This window comes from Sparus aurata, chromosome 5 (assembly GCF_900880675.1).
Source record: "Sparus aurata chromosome 5, fSpaAur1.1, whole genome shotgun sequence".
Taxonomy (NCBI): Eukaryota; Metazoa; Chordata; class Actinopteri; order Spariformes; family Sparidae; genus Sparus; species Sparus aurata.
The window spans coordinates 30763670-30783744 of record NC_044191.1 but is presented as its reverse complement, the minus strand read 5'-3'; the positions used below and the strand labels follow the sequence as shown (position 1 = coordinate 30783744).

At 40.7% G+C, this 20075-nt stretch overlaps 2 protein-coding genes across 5 annotated transcripts; one reads left to right on the top strand and one right to left on the bottom strand.

Annotated features, from left to right (window-relative positions):
* The first annotated feature begins 248 nt into the window (after window positions 1-248).
* wdr31 (WD repeat domain 31) lies at window positions 249-12110 on the top strand. 4 transcript variants are annotated; one of them, XM_030418429.1, is made up of 10 exons: window positions 249-368; window positions 5559-5629; window positions 6616-6748; window positions 7378-7452; window positions 7567-7711; window positions 7825-7925; window positions 8123-8190; window positions 9243-9384; window positions 9808-9970; window positions 10058-12110. In XM_030418429.1, the coding sequence occupies exons 2-10, from the start codon at window positions 5583-5585 to the stop codon at window positions 10258-10260; spliced, it is 1077 nt and encodes a 358-aa protein (XP_030274289.1). In that variant the 5' UTR covers window positions 249-368; window positions 5559-5582; the 3' UTR covers window positions 10261-12110. The 4 variants fall into 4 exon arrangements, with proteins under 4 accessions (XP_030274289.1, XP_030274288.1, XP_030274290.1 ...); XM_030418428.1 differs by lacking the exon at window positions 249-368 and adding an exon at window positions 4546-4876; XM_030418430.1 differs by lacking the exon at window positions 249-368 and adding an exon at window positions 5202-5329.
* A 387-nt stretch (window positions 12111-12497) lies between these two features.
* On the bottom strand, window positions 12498-18699 carry bri3bp (bri3 binding protein). Its single transcript, XM_030418432.1, has 3 exons — window positions 18363-18699; window positions 16589-16691; window positions 12498-16475 (listed from the first exon to the last, which is right to left on the bottom strand). The coding sequence occupies exons 1-3, from the start codon at window positions 18537-18539 to the stop codon at window positions 16054-16056; spliced, it is 702 nt and encodes a 233-aa protein (XP_030274292.1). The 5' UTR covers window positions 18540-18699; the 3' UTR covers window positions 12498-16053.
* Between the last annotated feature and the right edge of the window lie 1376 nt (window positions 18700-20075).

The following is a 20075-nucleotide window of genomic DNA, read 5'->3' as shown; positions in this document are numbered from 1 at the left end:
CGCCGCAGCAGCAGACGTGTATCCCCGCGGTGTTCCGTTAAAAGGCGTCCGCGTCTGAGGAGCAGCGAGGGGCGACGGAGTTAAAAAGGAAAAAAGGGAATAGACGCCGCGTTGTTGCCTCCTCTCCCCCTGCCAATCTTCTCCTTTTCCTCGATTCTCCTCATGTATTTTTATTACAGGGGCCATCCACTCCTCCGCTGGCAGGGTGACGTCGGCCTCCCATCGACAAAGGGGGTGGGGGGGAGTGTCACGTCAAACGCACACACACACACGCACACATATTTATACCCCAACCTGTGGAACAGAAAATGTGCATGAATGGAGCAGCTGAACTCATTTCTCTATGGGCAGCATGTGTGTAATACAAGGTAATTCCACTTATATTGCTTTTTTTCCCTGCGTACTGTGTGGGTGAGAGTAGTGGAGAGAGTCACTGCAAATAAACCCATGACTCATGTTTTTTTTTTGTTTTTGTTTTTGTGTGATTGCATGGTAGGCTAGTCAACTCTCCCAAGGTTTAAAGGTTTCGGGGTTTTATACAAATCATCTTGGCTCATAAACTTCATTGAAGCCCACACAACACAAGGAATGAGCAAGTTTACAACAGATTCAAAGTGTTGTGCTACATATTCCCCTTTACACAGGTGTAAATCACAGGGGGGGACAGGGGGGGACAAGGGGGGACGCAACCCCATCCTGGGAAATATGCGATTTGCGGCTTTGTAACTTCAGTAATATTAATAACACGCAATAAAAGCACTTGTGGCACCATAAACGTGGTTACGGATAAGGACGGAGCCTTCTGTCCTTACTTTGTGTTGATTTGTTCTGAAAGCTGGAGGAACTTTTTAAGGGAGAGGTTTTGCGAGTTGGCTAGAAGTATTAATAACCTGTACGATGTGACTTAGCTTGGGTACATAGGCAGGAAGCTGGAAGGAGACCGGACGGTGGTCAAGGGAGTAGTAGCGGTTGATTTGCTCAACATTCATACTGACTTGAAGGGCGCACAGAAGTATCCGGGCCGTGACGGTTACAAAGTGTGAAACTGACTTAGATTCTCTATATTTTCGTAAGTAGAGGCTTAGGCTTCAGCAGTGGCTTGACACAGGAACAGCTGGCTACGAGGGAATCGGGTTCTGTTATTGGCTGTCTTCCTGTAAGTAATCAAACCAAGTATATGTTTGACATTTCTTTATTTTAGTGCCACCCTAGACCCTCCCCTTCTGGACACGCCCCTGGGTGAAAGGGCGTTCGTTGGATGAGCTAATACTATAGGGTCCTCCTCAGTAACTGCTGTTGAGAAAATGTCATAATCCAAATTTGATATGTAACTTTTGCCCCTGTCCCTTTGAGAATAAGTTCTGATTGCAGTGTTATTGTTTTGTATTGCTAGCTTTTGTGAGGACGTCCCCGAAATGCAGCGTTGAATCTGTGTCTCAACAAAATCGTCATGTTATACATTCCATAAATCTACTTTTTATTGCAGGATAGTGAGATTGCCTTATACGCTTTGTATCCACCCTGTTTAAGTGTTATTCTACATACATCATCTGTTCCATCTGCCTTTTACGAGACGGAGAGCTGTTACAGCAGTTGTTCGTCAATTTATTCTCACAACAGGCCCACACACTTAGAGATTGGTGGAATGAGTAGATGGATGGATGTTGGAGGCCATATCATATATCCACTCCTGTGTCCATTATGATCATCCCTAATGCTGTTGCCAAGTTATCAGTGATTTTTGCCCACTAATTATTGGAAGGACAATCAATTAAATTATATGTTAGTGCATTGTTATGGGAGCTGTTTTGTTCTGGGTTTGGACCTCTGACTGGGTCGTCTCCAGGACCAATCCAGTGAGAACAGTAACGGGCAAGCAAGCAACAAGCTTAACTTTTCTTTTTGGGATCCTGGTCAGAGCCGTGGCTGTTGAATACACGCTGACCTGCTTTATAGGCCAGTTCTGGTTTGAAGGCTCTTTGTGTTCACGGCCTCCTGAAAACTTGCCAGCTTTTGTTTCTTTGTAGGTCGTGTGTGTGTTTCACCTGTAATGCCGGCTCACTCGCGGTTGATTTCTCTGCACTGCTCTGCATGGCTTTGTACTTCTTATTCTGAGAAAAAGACCCACTCCTGTCCAGAACTTTATGTAATGTAAACATAATTGTTCTTCAGAGCAGCAGATGGCCATTCGCAGGACAAAGTTCAGGAGTTTTAAACGGCGCCATAAATGATCAGTAGTACCACAGCATACGTTCAGCAGCGTGTGACATAAATCACCACGCCAGTCCTCGTGACAGTGTGGGTGAGGCAAATGGGTCTTGCAACATCAAGTCGAGGATGGGGATTATAGTGAAGTGAGAGCACTTGTCTCTGTGAGCTGTTTGTGTTCTGCCTTACTACATACTCAAGTTCTGTATGTCTAAGTGGAGGCGCATTGTACCAGGGGATCTAAAACATTTTAATATAACAAACAGATTAAGGCTTTGGACTCCAGTTTAGAGCAGAGACGTTTATTGGAAAACTTTTTTAGTATATATATAGTACATGCTCTAAAATGCCCGACTAACTAATTTCAAGAGTTGAACTGTAGTCATTCTCATCTAAACCATTTGCTGCAAACAAAGTTAGAATTGAGGCCATCTCACATAGGTATTGAGCAGTGTTGATTGTAACCTAACTAAGTGGCCTATTTAGACCATTTTAAATGGGAACATCCCAGTGACTCAGTGCTTAATTGCATGTAATGAGTTTGTTTGAATCCAGCTCATGAAGTCAAAGCCGTTCTTATTTTTCCTGACTTTATCTAGCAGACAAAAAAAAAAAAAAAGAAATCTGAGCTACAATGAAGCACATGAAAACATGTCATGAAAGAGAAAAACTGTTAAACGGTTCTGGTGGAATTAATGTTAGCTGTCCAGGGATCTTTCTGATCCGTCCCAGATTTCCAGCTTGGGGAGCCATTCAAACCTGTGCCTGTAATAAAGGTCAACAGACCAGCTCTCTAGAGGGACTCCCAGCCACAGGTCAGTAACATTTTAACCTGTCATGTGTCGTTCAGCATACCCGACATTCCCCTTTAAACAAATGCATCCTGTTGTTGGCTGATCAGCTCAGTTTAGTTTTCTATCAACTAGGAAAACATGCAAATTTGAAGTGCTGTAATATTTTATTAGTTTGGATTCACTGGTGGTTTACAAATTACAAAATATGTACAAAACATATTTATACACATACTGTATAATCTTTACTCAGGACTAACAACCCAAGAAAAAAAAAATAGGTTTTCTTACATCTTAAATAGAAGCAAGAGCAGTAAGAAGATCTGCAAAGAAGATTTAAAGCTTTCATTTGTTGACATTGTTATGTAGATTAATTAGTATCTTCGAGAGCTACAGAGCTACACTGTGTCAGATTAAGCAAGGCCTATTCAATATACTGTAACATACTGTATATGTAAATAGGAGGGTCAGTTTACATTGTCTATAAGGGTGTACACAAGGTTGTATTACCAACTGTGCAAATCATACTGCCTCATGGCGCCCAGTAACCCTAAACAATCCAAGTTACTGTCTGGCAGCTGGTTTATGGTATTTTATTACCTGTGATTTTCATTAAGGGTTATGAGAATATTGATTGCTAATGCAAAACACCAACTGATGATGATGAGGGCCTGAAGGTGATTCCCACTCTATGGCCAAACTTGAAGTCTTGTTTTGAAAAATGTCTTAAAGGAGCAGTTCCCCCTCAAAAATTAAAAATCCAGTCATTAATCACCTTCATGCTGATGGCAAAGTTGGATGGAGTTTGATAGCCCACAAACATTTCTTGAATTTTAAAATAGGACTTGTTTAAAATCATTAAATGGCTGCAAACAGCTCATCTGGCTTAATCCTAGCCCCAAAATGTTTCGGAAAGATGTTATTTACATTCTTTTTTGGACAAAATCTTCACTGGACTCGCTCAACTTCTTGTAGAGGGTGTGAATGACATCTTTTATAATCAATGTGGGATCCCAGAGCTGTGTGGAAGTATTTTATGTTTATTTATGGTTGTTTCTTTTGTCTGTTTTTTCACATTTTAAAACAATTCCCCAGATACTTCAGTTATTTAGGAGAGTGTTAAGGAGCTATTTCGATGTTTAGCTCAACAAATGTATTGTGGACTTCTGGGTGAACTGTTCCTTTAATTATTTCAACTGAAACTTGGATTACATGTTGCATAATTGTTACTTTGTGTTGAATCACTAACACTGTCGACAATCCACAGGGAGTGAGAGGGGCGAGGAGCTCAGCAGCTCATTGTTTGCCCCTGTGCCCCACAGCAGGTTAATCCAGCCATGTGTGGAGATCAGCCAGTGGAGAAAATGAAGAAATAATTTACCTCGTGAAACACGAACCCGTTCACTCGATCGATTAAGACCCGATAAAACGATGCACATGCCATGAATTAAAACGTTTCCTGCCAGAAAAAAATGCGACAATAAATCATAAAAAGTAAAACCGACTTTTATTTTGTAAGCGAAAAAGCTCTCGGACACTTCCTGTGTCATGTCACGTGACCCCGCCCTCGCCTAGATACGAGAAAGCGTCGCTCCATGGTCGCTACGGAGAGAGGGAGTGGACCGCGTAGTTAAAAGACACTTCTGCACACTTTCCCATGGAGTTAGGACAACTTATTGCCATGGCAGTCAGTCGGAAAACCTGCTCGGTCGTTTCGACAACGACTCTGCCAAGTTTTAACGTGTGTACATTCACGCTTCGGTGCTACTAGAGCATTGATCTATCTTGGCATGCAAGATAAAGATTAGTTAGCATGCTAGCGCGCTAGCCCACACACTGCCTCAGCATCACACGCGGACCACACCTGCCAGTGACAGGTAAGAAAATGTACACTTAATCTCCATGACTGTGCACCACGAGTCATGAACCATTTTCACCATTTGTAACTAACGTTTAAAAAGCCTCCGGCGTTGCGTAACGATCGGCAGCGCAGCTCGCAGCAGGTGTTCTCGAGTGACTAAGTTAATTCCTTGTGACAGTAATGATGCGTCTCTAATAGGATTTGAGCCCTCTCCTTCCTGTCGATTGTGTGTTTTCGGGGTTAGGGTGACGAGGGAGGAGCTTAGCTGTGCGTGTGTGTGTGTGTGTGTGTGTGTGTGTGTGTGTGTGTGTGTGTGTGTGTGTGTGTGAGATAAAGTGGCGTTTGCGTGGGAACGTGGGGTTTAATCTCACCTTGTAGAGCCGCTCTGTCTCACCTCCTACACAAGATGTTTCACAGCAAGAGATTGCTCACCGAAGTTGAGATGTGTGAAATGTTGATACAGGTGTAGGTAAGCCTTCAAATGTATTATATAGTTGTACTTGTTCGGGATTAGAGCATGATCTCAGTGAGTCCTGAGCTCTTGGCTTGACCCATTGCCCTCATCATCAACGCTCACTAAAGGAAAGGATAGATATTTATGGATGCAGCCATGATTTTTGCCACAGTTTCACAGCACTTCTCTCTCTCTTGGTCTGTGTGTGTGTGTATGTGTGTGTGTGTGTGTGTGTGTGTGTCAGTGTGGCTGCAGGTTCCTAGCAGACATGGGCAAACTACAGAGCAAGTTTCGCAAGAGGTCTGATCTCTACAGGTGAGACGTGTGCCCTACTGTGTCCTTGAATGCACCACATACCAGGGCTCTGGACTATTTTTGATGCTGGTGGCACTGGTGCGCCTAACTTTTTCATATAGCTGCACCCAATAACACAATTTGATTTAACTTCTTGACAAATTATGAGAAAGAATGTTGAGAGGAATAAAGGTTCAGATGGACGTTGCGAAACATTATAGTCCCAACATTTTTTTTTAATACATCATCTTAGTCTGCTGAGTATCAAGTTCACCGGTGCTCAGTGAAAATGTTAACAGATTTTTTGGGTGCACGTCCAACCAAAATAGTCGCAGTCCGTAGCCCTGTATACTAATTACAATCAGGTAAAAGTACATTGTTCCTTGTTGCTCGCAAAACATGTAAGAACTGTAAGAAGATGTCAGTATTCATACTAAAGATCCTTCATTTTTGGGTGCAGAATTGGTGCCTCATTGTCCACAATACAGTGTGCAACAGATGTAGAGGAGCTGCTTACTGACAAAAAAAAAAAAAAAGAGAATAATGGAGCAGCTCTTGGAACATCTTCTGAAATAAATAGCAATTTAAATCTCTGGAAAAATAATTTGCTCACTGTTGAGTCTACTCCCATATGTTGTTGTTAGCAGACACAGATGTAAATTTGATTGCAGTACACAAAATGAGATAAAATAAGACTTTATTGATCCCTCACCGGGGGGAAATTCACTCCCGACAACAACAAGCGGAGGGAAAACGGTGATTAGATTAGAGACTGAAAAATGAAAACAAAACAAGGTGAGATGAAAATATAGTAATATATTTGCCTCTTGCTCACAGATACAGTGTAGTGTTTGTGTATTTGATATGTTGTATATCCACACGTGTCATCAACAGATGTGGTGATGTTTCATTTCTTGAGGGTTGTCTCAATCTCAATAGTTCGTTTAAAGCAGTAAAGTCAGTAAAGCATCATAATGTGAGAGTAACTTTTTTGTGTGTGTGCTCAGGGCATCTCAGGGGGAGAAGGCAGATAATAGCTTTGACAGTCAGTTGGTGCAGTATGAACCCGCTCATCAAGGGTCCGTCAACACTGTCACCAGCCTCAGCCCAGATCTGTGTGTTTCTGGTGGAACTGATCAGGTAAGTTAAAGCAACTTTTACGTAGAAATTGGTATTTGTGCAGTATGGCACCCCCACATTTTCAGAGTACGACCTGTAAAAAGAAGTCCCGGGTTTGCTGTAACAGTATCATCAAATGTAATGTGAGATGAGCTGACTAGCTATAGTTAACGACAGTTAACGTTTATTTTAGCAACAAGTGAAACTGTCTGTCCATCAGCAAACTCCGTAAATCACAAAGAGTTGAGAGCAGAACAGCCTGAGGACATCGGAGGGAATGCCAGCAAACATTTTCTCCATACCATTCACTTTATTACAAGTCAGTGAACCTAAAAAATGATTTTAAAGTCGTTATTTCAAGGTAAAATGTTGCTTTAATCTGTCCTTTAGTAGTTCATTACTTCAAAATGATATCATTTTAATCACAGTGTTAATCTGCTGATAATTTTGTCTGGCTTTTAGATCAATTTAAGTCATGAATGAATCGGTGTAATAGTTTTTAGATCATTTATAAATATGCCTAAAACGTGAGTTTTCATTGATGCACTCTTAAAAATGACAGGACTGAAACAAGAACATGAAATTCTGTGAACAGCCTTTAACATGTAATGTTTATTTTTGTGTTTGTGCTTATATTTGTGTGTGTGTAGGCTGTGGTGGTGTATGACTGGAAGCAAGGCCGGATGTGTCAGTCCTTCCAGGGTCACAACCGAGAGGTTACCAAGGTAACGCCAATACTTTGTGTGCGCAAACTGATAAAGGTGTGACGTTGTTCAGAGCTGTTACACATGTCACAGACTGTATACATCCTCTTACTTCTGCCTCCATCTATCTGCCAGGTGTTGTGTTATCCAGGCAGCACGTGGATCTTCAGCGCCTCACGGGACAAGACTGTGCTGATGTGGGACCTCAACCAGGGGGACGAACCTATCCAGGAATTTTGTGGGCATGAGTTGGTGGTCAACGGACTAGCTGTCAGCCCTGGTACACACACACACAATGAGTCTCCTCACATGTTAAGTTTATGAACACTGTCACTTATTTCGCATTAATGACATGCACTGAACACATGGAACTGTTTTCATTGTTACCTGTAGATGGGAGAAAGCTGTGCACCGGTTCTCGTGACAACTGGATGTGCCTGTGGGATATTGAATCTGCAAAATGTGAACAGAGACACAACATTTCTAGAAACCTGGTGAGAATAATAGTATGGGCTTTTTGTGCACACAATCTCGTACGATAAAAATTGTTTAAAGCATGCCGGGGCGCCTTAGGTGTGTTCCTGAGTGTTTAAGGAAAAATAAATCAAATCAATAAACCATTCATCTTTACTTCCTGAGTTCATGCCCGGCAGGCTTTCAACTTGTGCTCTTTCCTCTCTTCTCGGTCCAGGTTACTCATGTGTGTTGGGTGCCAGGCAGCTCCTCTGTAGTCCAGACCTCTGAGGATAAGACAATAAGGTACTGAAAGATTTCCTACTGCAACTGTATCAGAAATGCAACAATGTTTGCAGTTGGCAATGTGAAATGTGCTGACACATTTCTACTTTATAGGAAAATGTATAGCAATAAAGGTGTTTTGCCACGTGATACTGGTGTCAAACTACAATTATATGATTATGAATTATCACAAAAGAACTCTTTTTAGTGGTAAAATCAAGATCACACAGACTTGTGCAGTGGTCAATTGTAAATTATGAGTTTCTGGAACAGGGTGATGACGATGTCTCTGCAAAGTAACAGATTTGTTATGCTGACGATCAAAAAGCTCTGTCATTCAACACTATGTTCAACTCATGCACAAAACATTTTGACTGCTAAGCACAGATTTTCAATGACCTACAACTACTTAAACATCAACTCAACAGTAGCGTAGTTTATTATTTGGTTATTGTCCCTTCTGAAACTTCATTCTGTGCCCATATTTATGCACTTTAGATGTTTTTTCAATATTCCACCCCTAAAAAGCACATCAACAAGTCGTCTTTACAAAGACTTCTACATATCATCAGGCTCAATATTAACTGTACAACTGTTAGTGATGATCTATACTTTATTCTATCCTTTATTTTAGTTTAATATACCTCTTATTATTTCTTTATTTTACTTTCTAGATGTATCTGTATTTATTGCTGTCATTGACTGAACCCTGCTGGGGAACAAAAAAGATGTATCTTATCCTCTTGTTCCATAAATGTGGTCATCATCAGATAAAGGTATAAAACTCTGAGCACATGATCGGTTCATTACTGCCATTTGGAGGATAAATCCTGCTATGTGTTTAAGACACATTTCTCATATATGGAGCCTATTTAAACACCTATTAAGTGGTATATCCAACATTTTTACAAGTGAAATCAATTCTTAGCACTCATGATTTAAAAAAAAAAGACTCAGAAGCCCTTGAAAACAACCTGAACTCACCCAGTATTACAGCAAGAATGAATGATGGAATATATACTGTATGTGTCTTGCTTGTTTGAGTGTATATTGGTTTGTGTACCTGTCTACAGGGTGTGGGACAGCCGAGCATGGCAGGTGACCAATACTTTTCCGGCCAAGCAATACATCCAGACCCACTGTGACGTTTCTCCAAATGGAAACTACTTGGTGTCCAGCAGCAATGGCTTTGGAGGCCAGGGCTGTGAGGCCACGGTGAGACCACTGGAAGGTGTTTGTGTGGTTGTTGGCTTTATTGATGGCAATACACGGATGGCGGATAGGGTGTGGCACTTACCAGTGTGAATCCACTGATAAGGCAGGCAGCCTAGTGGCTACTCTGTTATTGTGTATTCTTGTTTCTTTTTTCTAATCTGTATCTTCTAAAAGTAGCAAGAGAGAAGTTGCATGTTACCAGTTGTTCTGTAGAACAATCAGTTACAGGCATTGGAAGGTTTTATTACACTTCTTCCAGATAATTAAGTTTTTGTAATCATCAATCACAGTGTTGCTCCTCGCGCGGGGACATCTTGTTTCCAGCGCAGCCTTGAAATCTCTGGTGGTTTCTAATGTATCTATTGACTTGTGCAGATGGTTTTAAAACATTAGTTCTTACTGGAGTTGTGTCCGTGTTATTAGCTGTGGGACCTTCGCCAGCCCGGCTGTAAAGTTGTGGAGTACAGAGGCCACCTGCAGACCACCGCCTGTTGTGTGTTTCTGCCTACGCCTCCTGGAGGCCCAGCTCGGGTAGCAACATCCTCCCATGACAGCTCCCTCAAAATCTGGGACCAGAACACAGCAGGTAACTCACGGACACACTCGTGCATGTATACAGACACTGATTGGGTGATTAGCCTTTTGGCACTAACTCCTCCCGCTCTCTGTTCAGTCTGTTTAGCGACGTTGTCTCTGGATGGTGCTGGTCCGCTGGTTGCTCTTGCTCCCAGTGACTCCAACAGTCTGCTGTGTGCCAGCTTCAACTCCGGCCTTCACCATATCCATGTGGACCAGGGATCAAACCAGGCTCAGGGCTCTGGGGCAGGCTCAGGTGGAGCTGGTGGCCTGGACATTAAAGTTGTGGCACGCTTCTGACGGCCCAGAGGAGTCTGGAATGACTCGTTATCCTGACCTGTGACTCAGCGAGCAGTATCACTGCATGTGAACTCTTCTTTTTGTTTTTGTTTTTTATAATTTTACATATTTCTATAGACATTTGTGCTGAACTAGACTGCCATAAAATGAAGAATGACAAAGGAGATTATTGAGAAAAGAAACGGGTGACAGTGAAATGAATGGAGGATGCCTTTTTTTGTCCAGCAGAGCCACCAGGATGCACATCATGGCTGCTCCTGTGGGAGACTCGTTTGAGTCACATCACACATTACTTGGTGAGACTACAAACACCAAAATGCACCTGCTTGGATTGCTGCCTTCTTGGACCAATCTGAAAAACTTGGGATTTCTCTTTATACACTACTTCAGCTTGTTGGAGTTGCCGAGATGCTCCATACACACTTGGTGGCTTCATTGGTGATGCTGAATCCATGAATGCGGCAGGAGTGGTGTTAGAAAGTTGGACACTTTGGACGTGGCAGGAAAATGTTTGGTCAAAGTTTTGATAGAGAACTGGAAGCCAAATAGAATTTCATACTGAGAGTATGTGATTAGTTTTTTTCCTGGATAAAATGTAGTCGAAATCAGTGAAACAGAGTATGAGGAACTCTTGTATGTTTATAGTACTGTTACTGTTGGTTAGTTTTTACTCTCGCTTTAACCTGTCAAGTGTTAGAGCAAATTAATACCTACGACACAAGAGTGTATAAACACGCTTCGTTTTTAGGTAGAATTCAATTGATACAGATTCTGATATTTTTGAACTGAAGCTGCTGATAGCTGATGTTTGGTACCGATATCCAAGATTTCTATTTCAAAATGACTATGCAAAAATATGATGAAATATTGTTGGAGCAAACAAATGGAAATAAAAAAAACATTGCAAATGCACAAGAATTCTGCGAATTCTGTGACTTGTCAACATAAAACCTGTCACTAAAGATAGTGTTGATCAGGACTGACTGACAATTTAAGATTTTTTTTCTTTTGTATGATGTGGCTGCTGTGCTTTTATCTACATATAATATGGGACTACTTTGTCACAGTTAGGAATTCAGAGAAATGCCAATGCTAATATTAGCAGCCTTTAGTGCGTGAATGTGGCTGCACATTATACTCCTCCCCGAACTGATCATTATCATGCGTTAAACCACTGTTGTATTTTAGGTCTAAATATACTACTGGTTTCTTTTATTAGTTTTTGCAATTTAAAAATGGCATAATTAAATAGAATACATTTGTTTGTAGATGACAGTGGATGCAGACGACATTGGTTGCTCTTTCACTGAATCTTATTTAAAGGATGACCTGCAGCTGGATCAGAATAACCAATTAATCAGGAATACACTAACAGTTGTTTTTTGAAATGCACCTGCAGATTAGTTTGCTCCAGGAAGATGAGGTGTGGCAATAAGATGGCAGGACACAGTAATAACTTAAGAGTTACTATAAGGAAACTGTCAGTGATCAGATCTTTCATTTGGTGACAAATTTCTGTTCAGATAGTCGTCGCTCAACATCACCAGCTGAGTTGATTTGATCTAACTTCGTTTGATACTCTGAGAAGTACGTTTTGTTTATTTGTTTATTATGCCACCTGCATAGCTGTTATTAAATGAACTCACTCCTTTTGAGAGATGTATCTCAATTCAAATCAATTGCATGTACATTGTTGCCTACTGTGAAAGACGACCTAATACAAATGATTGAAGTATTACTGTCTCCCATTAACATGACTAATAATGTACTGTGACATTAGGTTACTTTGCACACTGGCCAGTGTTCACTGATCTGAGCAGGGTTAACTGATTAAATCATGTCAATGTGTTTGTGTTTTCCCACTGTTTTTTATTTTTTAAATCCTTAATTCACAATAAGAATATTCTTGCCTGCTGCATGAGGTATAACAGAACTATGGATCGTTGTGTTTTTGAGCACACTAATGTACAGTTAAGTATCATCAAGAGAGTATACATGTTTGTAAATGCCTTCAAAGTATTTAATAGCAGTAGTAGTAAAAGGCATTTTTGTTGGATTTTCTTTTCGTCACGAAATGATCATCTACTCCAAAACCACCACGGGCTTTTAGGAAATACCAAAGATATAACAGCACCACCTTGTGCCGGAAATGTTTTCAAGAGAATGTTATCAAGTACTCAAAGTAAAAAAATCCTTCACAAAATAAAGTAATTGTAGTGAATCACAAACTAGGACACTTTTTCATAGTGTGGTGCTTCATTTATTCAAATCTGGACCTCATTTTCACTTTAGACACAGAAAAAAAAAAGAGTCATTTACCCAACAGCAGGTTTTTCATGAAGACACACAATCACACACACAAAGTAGACAACAGCAGGCAGAACAGTTTGGTGCTTGCCACATCACTGAAGTACAGGAATATTCAGAATAAAAAAAGGTCTAAAAATATTAACTGATGAAATGAAAGACAGCAACATGAAATCCAACAAATAAAAATGATAAGAAAATATGTCCATTATTGGCACGGCATGTTATAAAAAAGCAGGCTACGTGGAATAATAATAAGTAGGATACAGTACATTAAATAGTGGAAATACCAGCCGGTCAACAGGCAGTTTATGCACATAAATATGAACTGAATGTAGCAAATACCAACAGGGAGATTCGCTGGCATCTTTCAGCTTCCAAGTGATAATGTCATGTTGTACACAAGCAAGTATACATAGCATATCCTCCATGATACTTGGAAAGAAGGTTTAAACCTCTTTCTTGGAGCCAATGGATTGTTTTCAAGCTGTCTCACAAACTGATAGTTTTGTGGTGATGGGGATAATAAAACCACGAGAGAGCTAGTGTGCCATTCGAAGAGAAACAAAGTTTACTCTTCGTTCCCAGTTTTCAGTGTTTAAAATACAAGACCCTGAATCTTTTGAGGTCTGTGTTCGCATTCCACACAATAAAATGATAACCTGACCACTTAAGATCACGTGACTCCTGCTTGAGTACCACAATGCATTGGTAAACTGTGTGAAACTTCCCTTTGCTGACATACATGATTATTACAATTCAGAACGCCTTCATAAAATCACACATGCTCTCATTAATATGACAGACAAACAAGTCACTGGCTACGGACTGTAACCACAAACTACAATACGCCCACATCAAGTCCCTCCTTCAAGTCAACTATGTACCTCTGCGAATTCATTCAATAAAACACCATTTTCATTTTACACATGGTTAAAATTTTCAAACAGAGATCACGAGATAAGACAGAACGGCTGTGACGATGGAATGAGAGAAAACAATCTTAGGTTTTGGGTTCTGTACTAAAAGTGTAGTAATTTGGTCTATACAGTACTGTCATCAGTGCAAATGTTGACTGACAGAAAAATAAGACTCATAATACACATCCCTAATATAATCATTACATCACATTTTGGAAAGATGCTCTACCTCGACGACATGTATATCATTTAACAAAACATTATAGGCATTAAAAACATGGCATGCAAGAAAATTCAAGAGAGCTCGACGATGTGGGCGACCTGGGGGTGAGGGGTTTACTGCAGAGACGAGCTGGGTGTCAAAAATAAAAGGATAACTTTGACCTGATACCATTTAGTGAGCCTGTATTCAGACACTGAGCTATTCTTGTTACATTGTGCTGCCTTCATTTCAAGATAAAGATGAAAAGCAAGAGACTGAGTCTACTTACAGTGTCTGAATTCAGCCACGCCTGCATACACGAACAAACGTATGTAATGGTATCTGAGTGTGCTGAGAAACAGCCCTACCAGTATCTGGTGTTACTGTGATCGATTCCCTGTCAGAGAATGTTAACACTGCGTCTTTACTACACTGAGAATCTTAAAATATGAGGCAAAAAAAAAGGGCTTTGCAAACCATCTCACACATACCAACGTGAGTTTGTTCAATCTGAGTGTCATGGGGTAAAAATACTGGTTGGTTCTTTGGCTTCAGTAGTGTCATCATCTGATGAATTGAAGCATCCTGCAACATGACTGACTTGTATCCTTCTTTACTCAATGTTTCTCATAAAAGCAACATTTTCCAGCCCCAATTATGCACAGCATTAGGGTCATTTCTATAATAAAAACATGGGTTTACAGAGTCCAGATTCTATAAATGAAAATTACAAAAAACTTCAGCAAGGGGAATATGAATGTTTGAAGTGTTAAATAAAGGGAAAGCAAGGCAAGGAAAGTCATCCTTTTATAACAGTGCAAAATTAAAAAATATGGACAGAAATAAAAGATATAAAAAGCTCCAACTAAACTACAGTTGGCTACAGTGAGTACACAAAGCATGTGATCAAAGCACAGTCTGAACATGTTATGCTGCTTGTTTTAATCAGGCTGGTTCCAAGTCTCTCCTTATGTTACTGGTAAAAGCTATTTACATCAGCCTGCCTTTTTACAGTGTGTATTTTCGTCACAGGATTAAAGGCACTAGACCTAATTTAATCTGTTATCAAGTTGAAAATCGATCCTAAAAATTCCCGAACAATTCTCAACCCAACAGATAGTCGTAAGACATGTAGCCAGTGTGATGTGACTGAAGCTGCTTTGTCTAACCCCCTATTGTGGTTTAGTAGTTTGTGCATTCACACATTTGAATGTTAAAAATGTTTTTTTGATCCATGCCAGTATCAAAATGATGAATGAAAGGCTGGATTTGATCGTAATCAAGCTTTTGCATTTTCAACATGATGCAAGAACAAACTGTGCGCCCATTTATCAATAAGTACTGTATGTTACGAAGACAGATTTCAAACTGTATCTGAAAAACTGTGACGTGACTCAAAGAGACCAAGTGATGATTTAATAAACTTGATTTCTCTTTTCTAAATTCTATATGCGTGTTGGTTGAGTCCCTGAGATATTGCTGCCGGTCTACATTTTCTTTTAATTTGACGGGGACTTTTTGATTCAGTGCTTTTCGTCTCACAAGCTTAAACTACACACACCCGGATGCTCATGCTCTCATACACAAACACACAATGAAAAAGAGGTCCTGATGTCAAACTACTGCCACGATGGAACGGTGACTTCATGAAAATAAAAACTAGTTCTACATGATTTCAACATTTTGGATGGAAAATGGAATAAATAAATCTTACAATGAACAACTATCTAACATCTTGAGGATTTTTACATATTAGAAATACAATGTTTGTATCGTTCCCCTGCATCAGACAACCGACCCCTTCGCCTGCTTCAGTAGTTTCAAAAAGGGGGAAAAAAGTTTGTGGACAAACCTGTGAAAGAATCGTAGCCCCCAGGTTATTCACAAGGATAGAAATTAAATTTAAAAAGATACATCAAATATGCTTATTCATTTAGCGCGAGCATTGAGGATGCTTATCCAAACACCAAAAATTCAAGCCCCAACTTGGGAGTTTCTCAAAAGTAGCTAAGGTGTAGAGCATTTAGAAAACCATGGCCATCTCTCTGATAACTTCCTCACAGATGTAGCAAAAACCTTTCAAAGCCTTGAGACAAAAAAGAAAGAAGAACTGTTGTTTGGTTGATTTGCGTAAGCTCCAAGTCAACTGTCCACACCTCTGAGGATTTTAAGGTGCTCTGTAACTAAAATCAACTCAAGCAGTTAAAATACTGTTTTCCAATCTAGTTTTGTCCCCCATCTGACCATAGAGTTGTAAATACCCAGTAGTTGCGTTGCTGCAGATTTGTACAGGAAACAGCATACTGACATCAGCTGCAGCCGGTTCTACATTATCCCCTCCCTCCCCCCGATCCTCATCGCCCCCTACTGCTCGCCAGGGCGTTCCAGGCCGTCAATGACGCGGCTCAGCCTGATGTTAAGCAGCCTGATCTGAGTGTCCAGGTGGTCGATTTTCTCTTCCAATGAACCTGCACCTCCTCCCCGACGCCAGTATGCTCCCACAGGCCCTGTCATGAAATACACCGCCATGATGAAGCACAGCGGCAGCACCGCGCGCTCAGGGTCACCCTCAAACTTCTGCAGGATGTAGAGGCAGGACAGGGCGAAGAGCGTGACACGTGCTAGCCAGAAGAAGCGGCCGAACACAGCGTGCAGCAGGTAAAAGAAACCCCCCAGGAACATGGAAAGGAACCAGTAGGCCAAGAGCACAGCGGCGACCAGGAGAAGGGCACGTGCTGGAGAGTTGGTGAGAGACGTGGGGCTGAAGTAGTGGCTGAGGTTTGAGGCTACGAAGGAGAGAAAGAAAGAGAAGAGATAAAAACAGATCTCTTACAACATTTCCCTCTCTGTGCACAATAGCTTTCTTTGCCAGCAATGTCATAATAGATGTAAAACTTACAGTCGATGCCCATCACATCCAGCAAATCTGACCAGATCTTCCAGATTGTATCGAGAAAAGAGTCCACTCCATGGACAAACCGCTCCGTCGTTTTGGAGAAAAACTACACAACCAAAAAAAGGCAGAGAGAAAATTAAGCACATTATCCTCACATAAAACCATTTTAGTCTAGATCTAAAGTATACACACAAGAATCATTCAGAATACTGTAATGGAAACAAACATACAGTGAAAACCTGCAGTAAAAAGAAAGAAAATGTGTATGACTGTGTATCCTGCCTAACATCAGTTTATGCAGTCTCAGGCAAACTCAGTATCGTTCTTTAAATCTCTTCATAAAACACACTTTTATCATATGGCTTTCTTAACAGAGGGGATTTATTGTTATCTTTATGATCATTGTTTTTCATTTCATGTTATAAGCTCTGGGTTTAGCTGTGTTTACTATATTTTTTAAAAGCACTTTATAACTTTGTTTTTGAAGGGTGCTAGATAAAAAAAGGTTAGTTTTCATTTTTATCTAACTAGTTTTAAAGACTGCACTTAAGTAAAGTAATTTTCTGAAATGACCGGACGGTTCCACCTTTACCCACAGAGGCATGATATCCACATTGCTCATTAAAAATCTCATTGTGTTAGTATTCTTTTAAAAGTACCAATGATTCAGTCACAAATGACATTTTTTCAACCATGTGATTAAAAGCATGAGAACAATCATATGTATAGTTTATAATACTAGTGATACTCCATTCTGTTGATGTGGGCTAATAAGCCGGAACAGAATATTAGAATGTGCTATGGGACACCGACATATATAGAATCAAGCTACAGCATTGCATGACATATCCACCACAAAGGTTTATTTAAGGACTCTTGACTGTCAATGTCAGTTACAAAAAGGTAGACTAAATATTATACTCATCTACATCTGTTCAGTCTCAGAAGATGAGTCACAAGATGAAAAGTTTGGTGTATTTTTATTCTATGTTTTTAGTATATACCACCCCTGCGATTACATCAATAAAAAGGTGCATCTTATCTGATCTGTAATCAAGTTGATCAGGTTTAATCAGGTCACCTCTGGTTGATCATTAACAGAGAACCAGGCAGACTGACCCCCAAAGCTTTTTACTTTGTCAAAGTCCACAACTGTATGTAAATTAACCTTTTTTCTTCTCCCATACAGAAAAAAAATGCTACATCTGCTCTGTGCATAATCACGTGTGTGACATATGTCATTTTGGGATCGTCTTGGCGGCTACAAGCAGGAAATATCATTAGATTTCAAAATGCAGGAAGTGCATGTGGACCAATGAGAGGATATAGGCTAATGTGTTTCGTTAGCAGGGGGCTAGTTTTCTAAGAACATGAAGATGAAATGAGGAAGCAGCTCTTCTGGCCTGGTCCGATGGGCTACACGTCATCCGGACGGTGACACCAGATGCACTTGCTGATGATGGACTTGGTCCAATGAATGACAAAACTGGTTACGCGACAGAATAACATATTTTAAAAGGTTACAGCGTGAAAACACGTTTCGTTGCAGTGTGCACGGCAGCGCTCCGTCACCTGACATCATCCCCAGATGAAGAAAAACACTCGATAAAGGCTAATTTTTCAAAATGGCATCCGTGAAATTGTTGGCCAGGCCCGAGCGCGCTTGTTTCCTGTTCTCCATTCTCACACCACAGAAGAAACCCGCCATTAGCTGCCGGCTTCTAGCAGCCAGAGCCGGAACAAGCAGTTATATTGACAATACATGTCCAACACTGACCTTGTATAACCCTCTGATGTTGTCCTCCCCGAAAACACTGCTCAGAGTCTGGTAGATGCCATTAGCTGCCCGTCGGAAGCTGTTCTGGTTGCTGGTCCTGCTTCTGGCCGCTTCGGTTGTGCATAGAAAACACGCGGAAAGCACCAAGAAAACCACGATGAACCTGATTCCCTTCATGGCACCGATGTTCAGTGATGTCGAGCAGAAATGTGTATCAAAAATGGTTCAGTAAAACGCAAGTTAAAACAGGTAGCTAGCTGCCTAATGTGATGCCTTGCTGGGGTCCGACTGACTGTGATAATGATGGTGATAACCCGTGTTGCCTTCAAGGACACTCGTACACCTGCCACCCCCCAGCGCGTGAATTGGCTTATCGAAATGAATGTGCGGAAGGCAGATGATTGGTGTTAGCTGCTTCATGTTATCGGTCAAACGACAATCAGATGCTGTACTTGGCATTGTGAAATGTTAATATTCTGATTGGTGTCTGAACTGTTTTATGTGAAAAACGACACTGACTTTTTATGTGTCCTTTAAGCAAAAATAACACGACTGACTGTCACTTGCAAAAAGTCCTCATACGCATAATTCAGACTACTAACTTAATAAACAAACATCTATTACATGTTTATTCCATCCAATTTACAGTTTAAAACGCTTATATTAGGGTAATGCCTCTGTGGTTCCATATTTACGATGGCAAGTGAAGGCATCATTTTTGTGGCAGGACAGCCTCGTCTGTAGCTCGCTGCTGCCCTCCAGTGGTGGAGACAGTTGTGGAGGCCTGAACTTTTTGTTTACACCTTTCAAATAAATGCTGCTTTAAAAAAAAGTATCTTGATTCTGTGTTTCTCCTGAGGAGAGAGAATATTGCTGGCAAAAAAATTGGCTCGTTCCATGCAGAGAGGGTTTCATCTTTTGTTTTTCACAGATATTCATACAACAAAATGGTCAAATATGGCAAAAAGTTGGCTTGCAACCATAGCCCCTACAGGAAGCAATGATCATGGTTTGTATTACAATATGGCCAACAACTTAATTTACATTTCAGGTATATAAGTAATACGTTCGGCCTCTGTTCTGGTCTGGCAAGTTTAGGATTATGGGATATCACTTTGAGCGTATGTTTTATCCTGTGGCAATTTGATCTATGGGCATTTTCTAATATCACTGTAACACTGTTAATCCAATTTAGCAACAGTTATCATGTCATTGTTAAAGTGATACATCTCTCCACATTATTGTTTTTGCTGTATTTGTGCAAGACTATCTGTTCCTCCTGGGGAGTATTAACATTTGCCAACTGAAATATCATCATGCACACCAAACCTCCTGCTGATGAAACATGACAAGAAGCTCAGTAAGACACAGTTTACTGCTGCTCCAGTCTCGGCACTTGTTACTGGGATTCCCCTGAGTTCTCATTATCCAAATCTTGACTGCATTGTTGGGCAGACTAATGGTGCAGAAGGAAGTAGGTCAAGACTGAAAATAATGATAACAAGAGTGGTGTAGAGTAGTGCAATAAAGCCAAATGCAGAAACAGATGTTTTTACTCCAGACATGACCAAGCAGTGTTTGTTTACTCCTAGGAGCATGAGTATTCTAGTAGTCTCTTTAAATGAGTATTAACTGGCCCAATTTGGAGGAAGATCAGTCGTTAAATGGTTTGGATCACCCACTAGATGGTAGAATTGGACTATGGCTGCACCT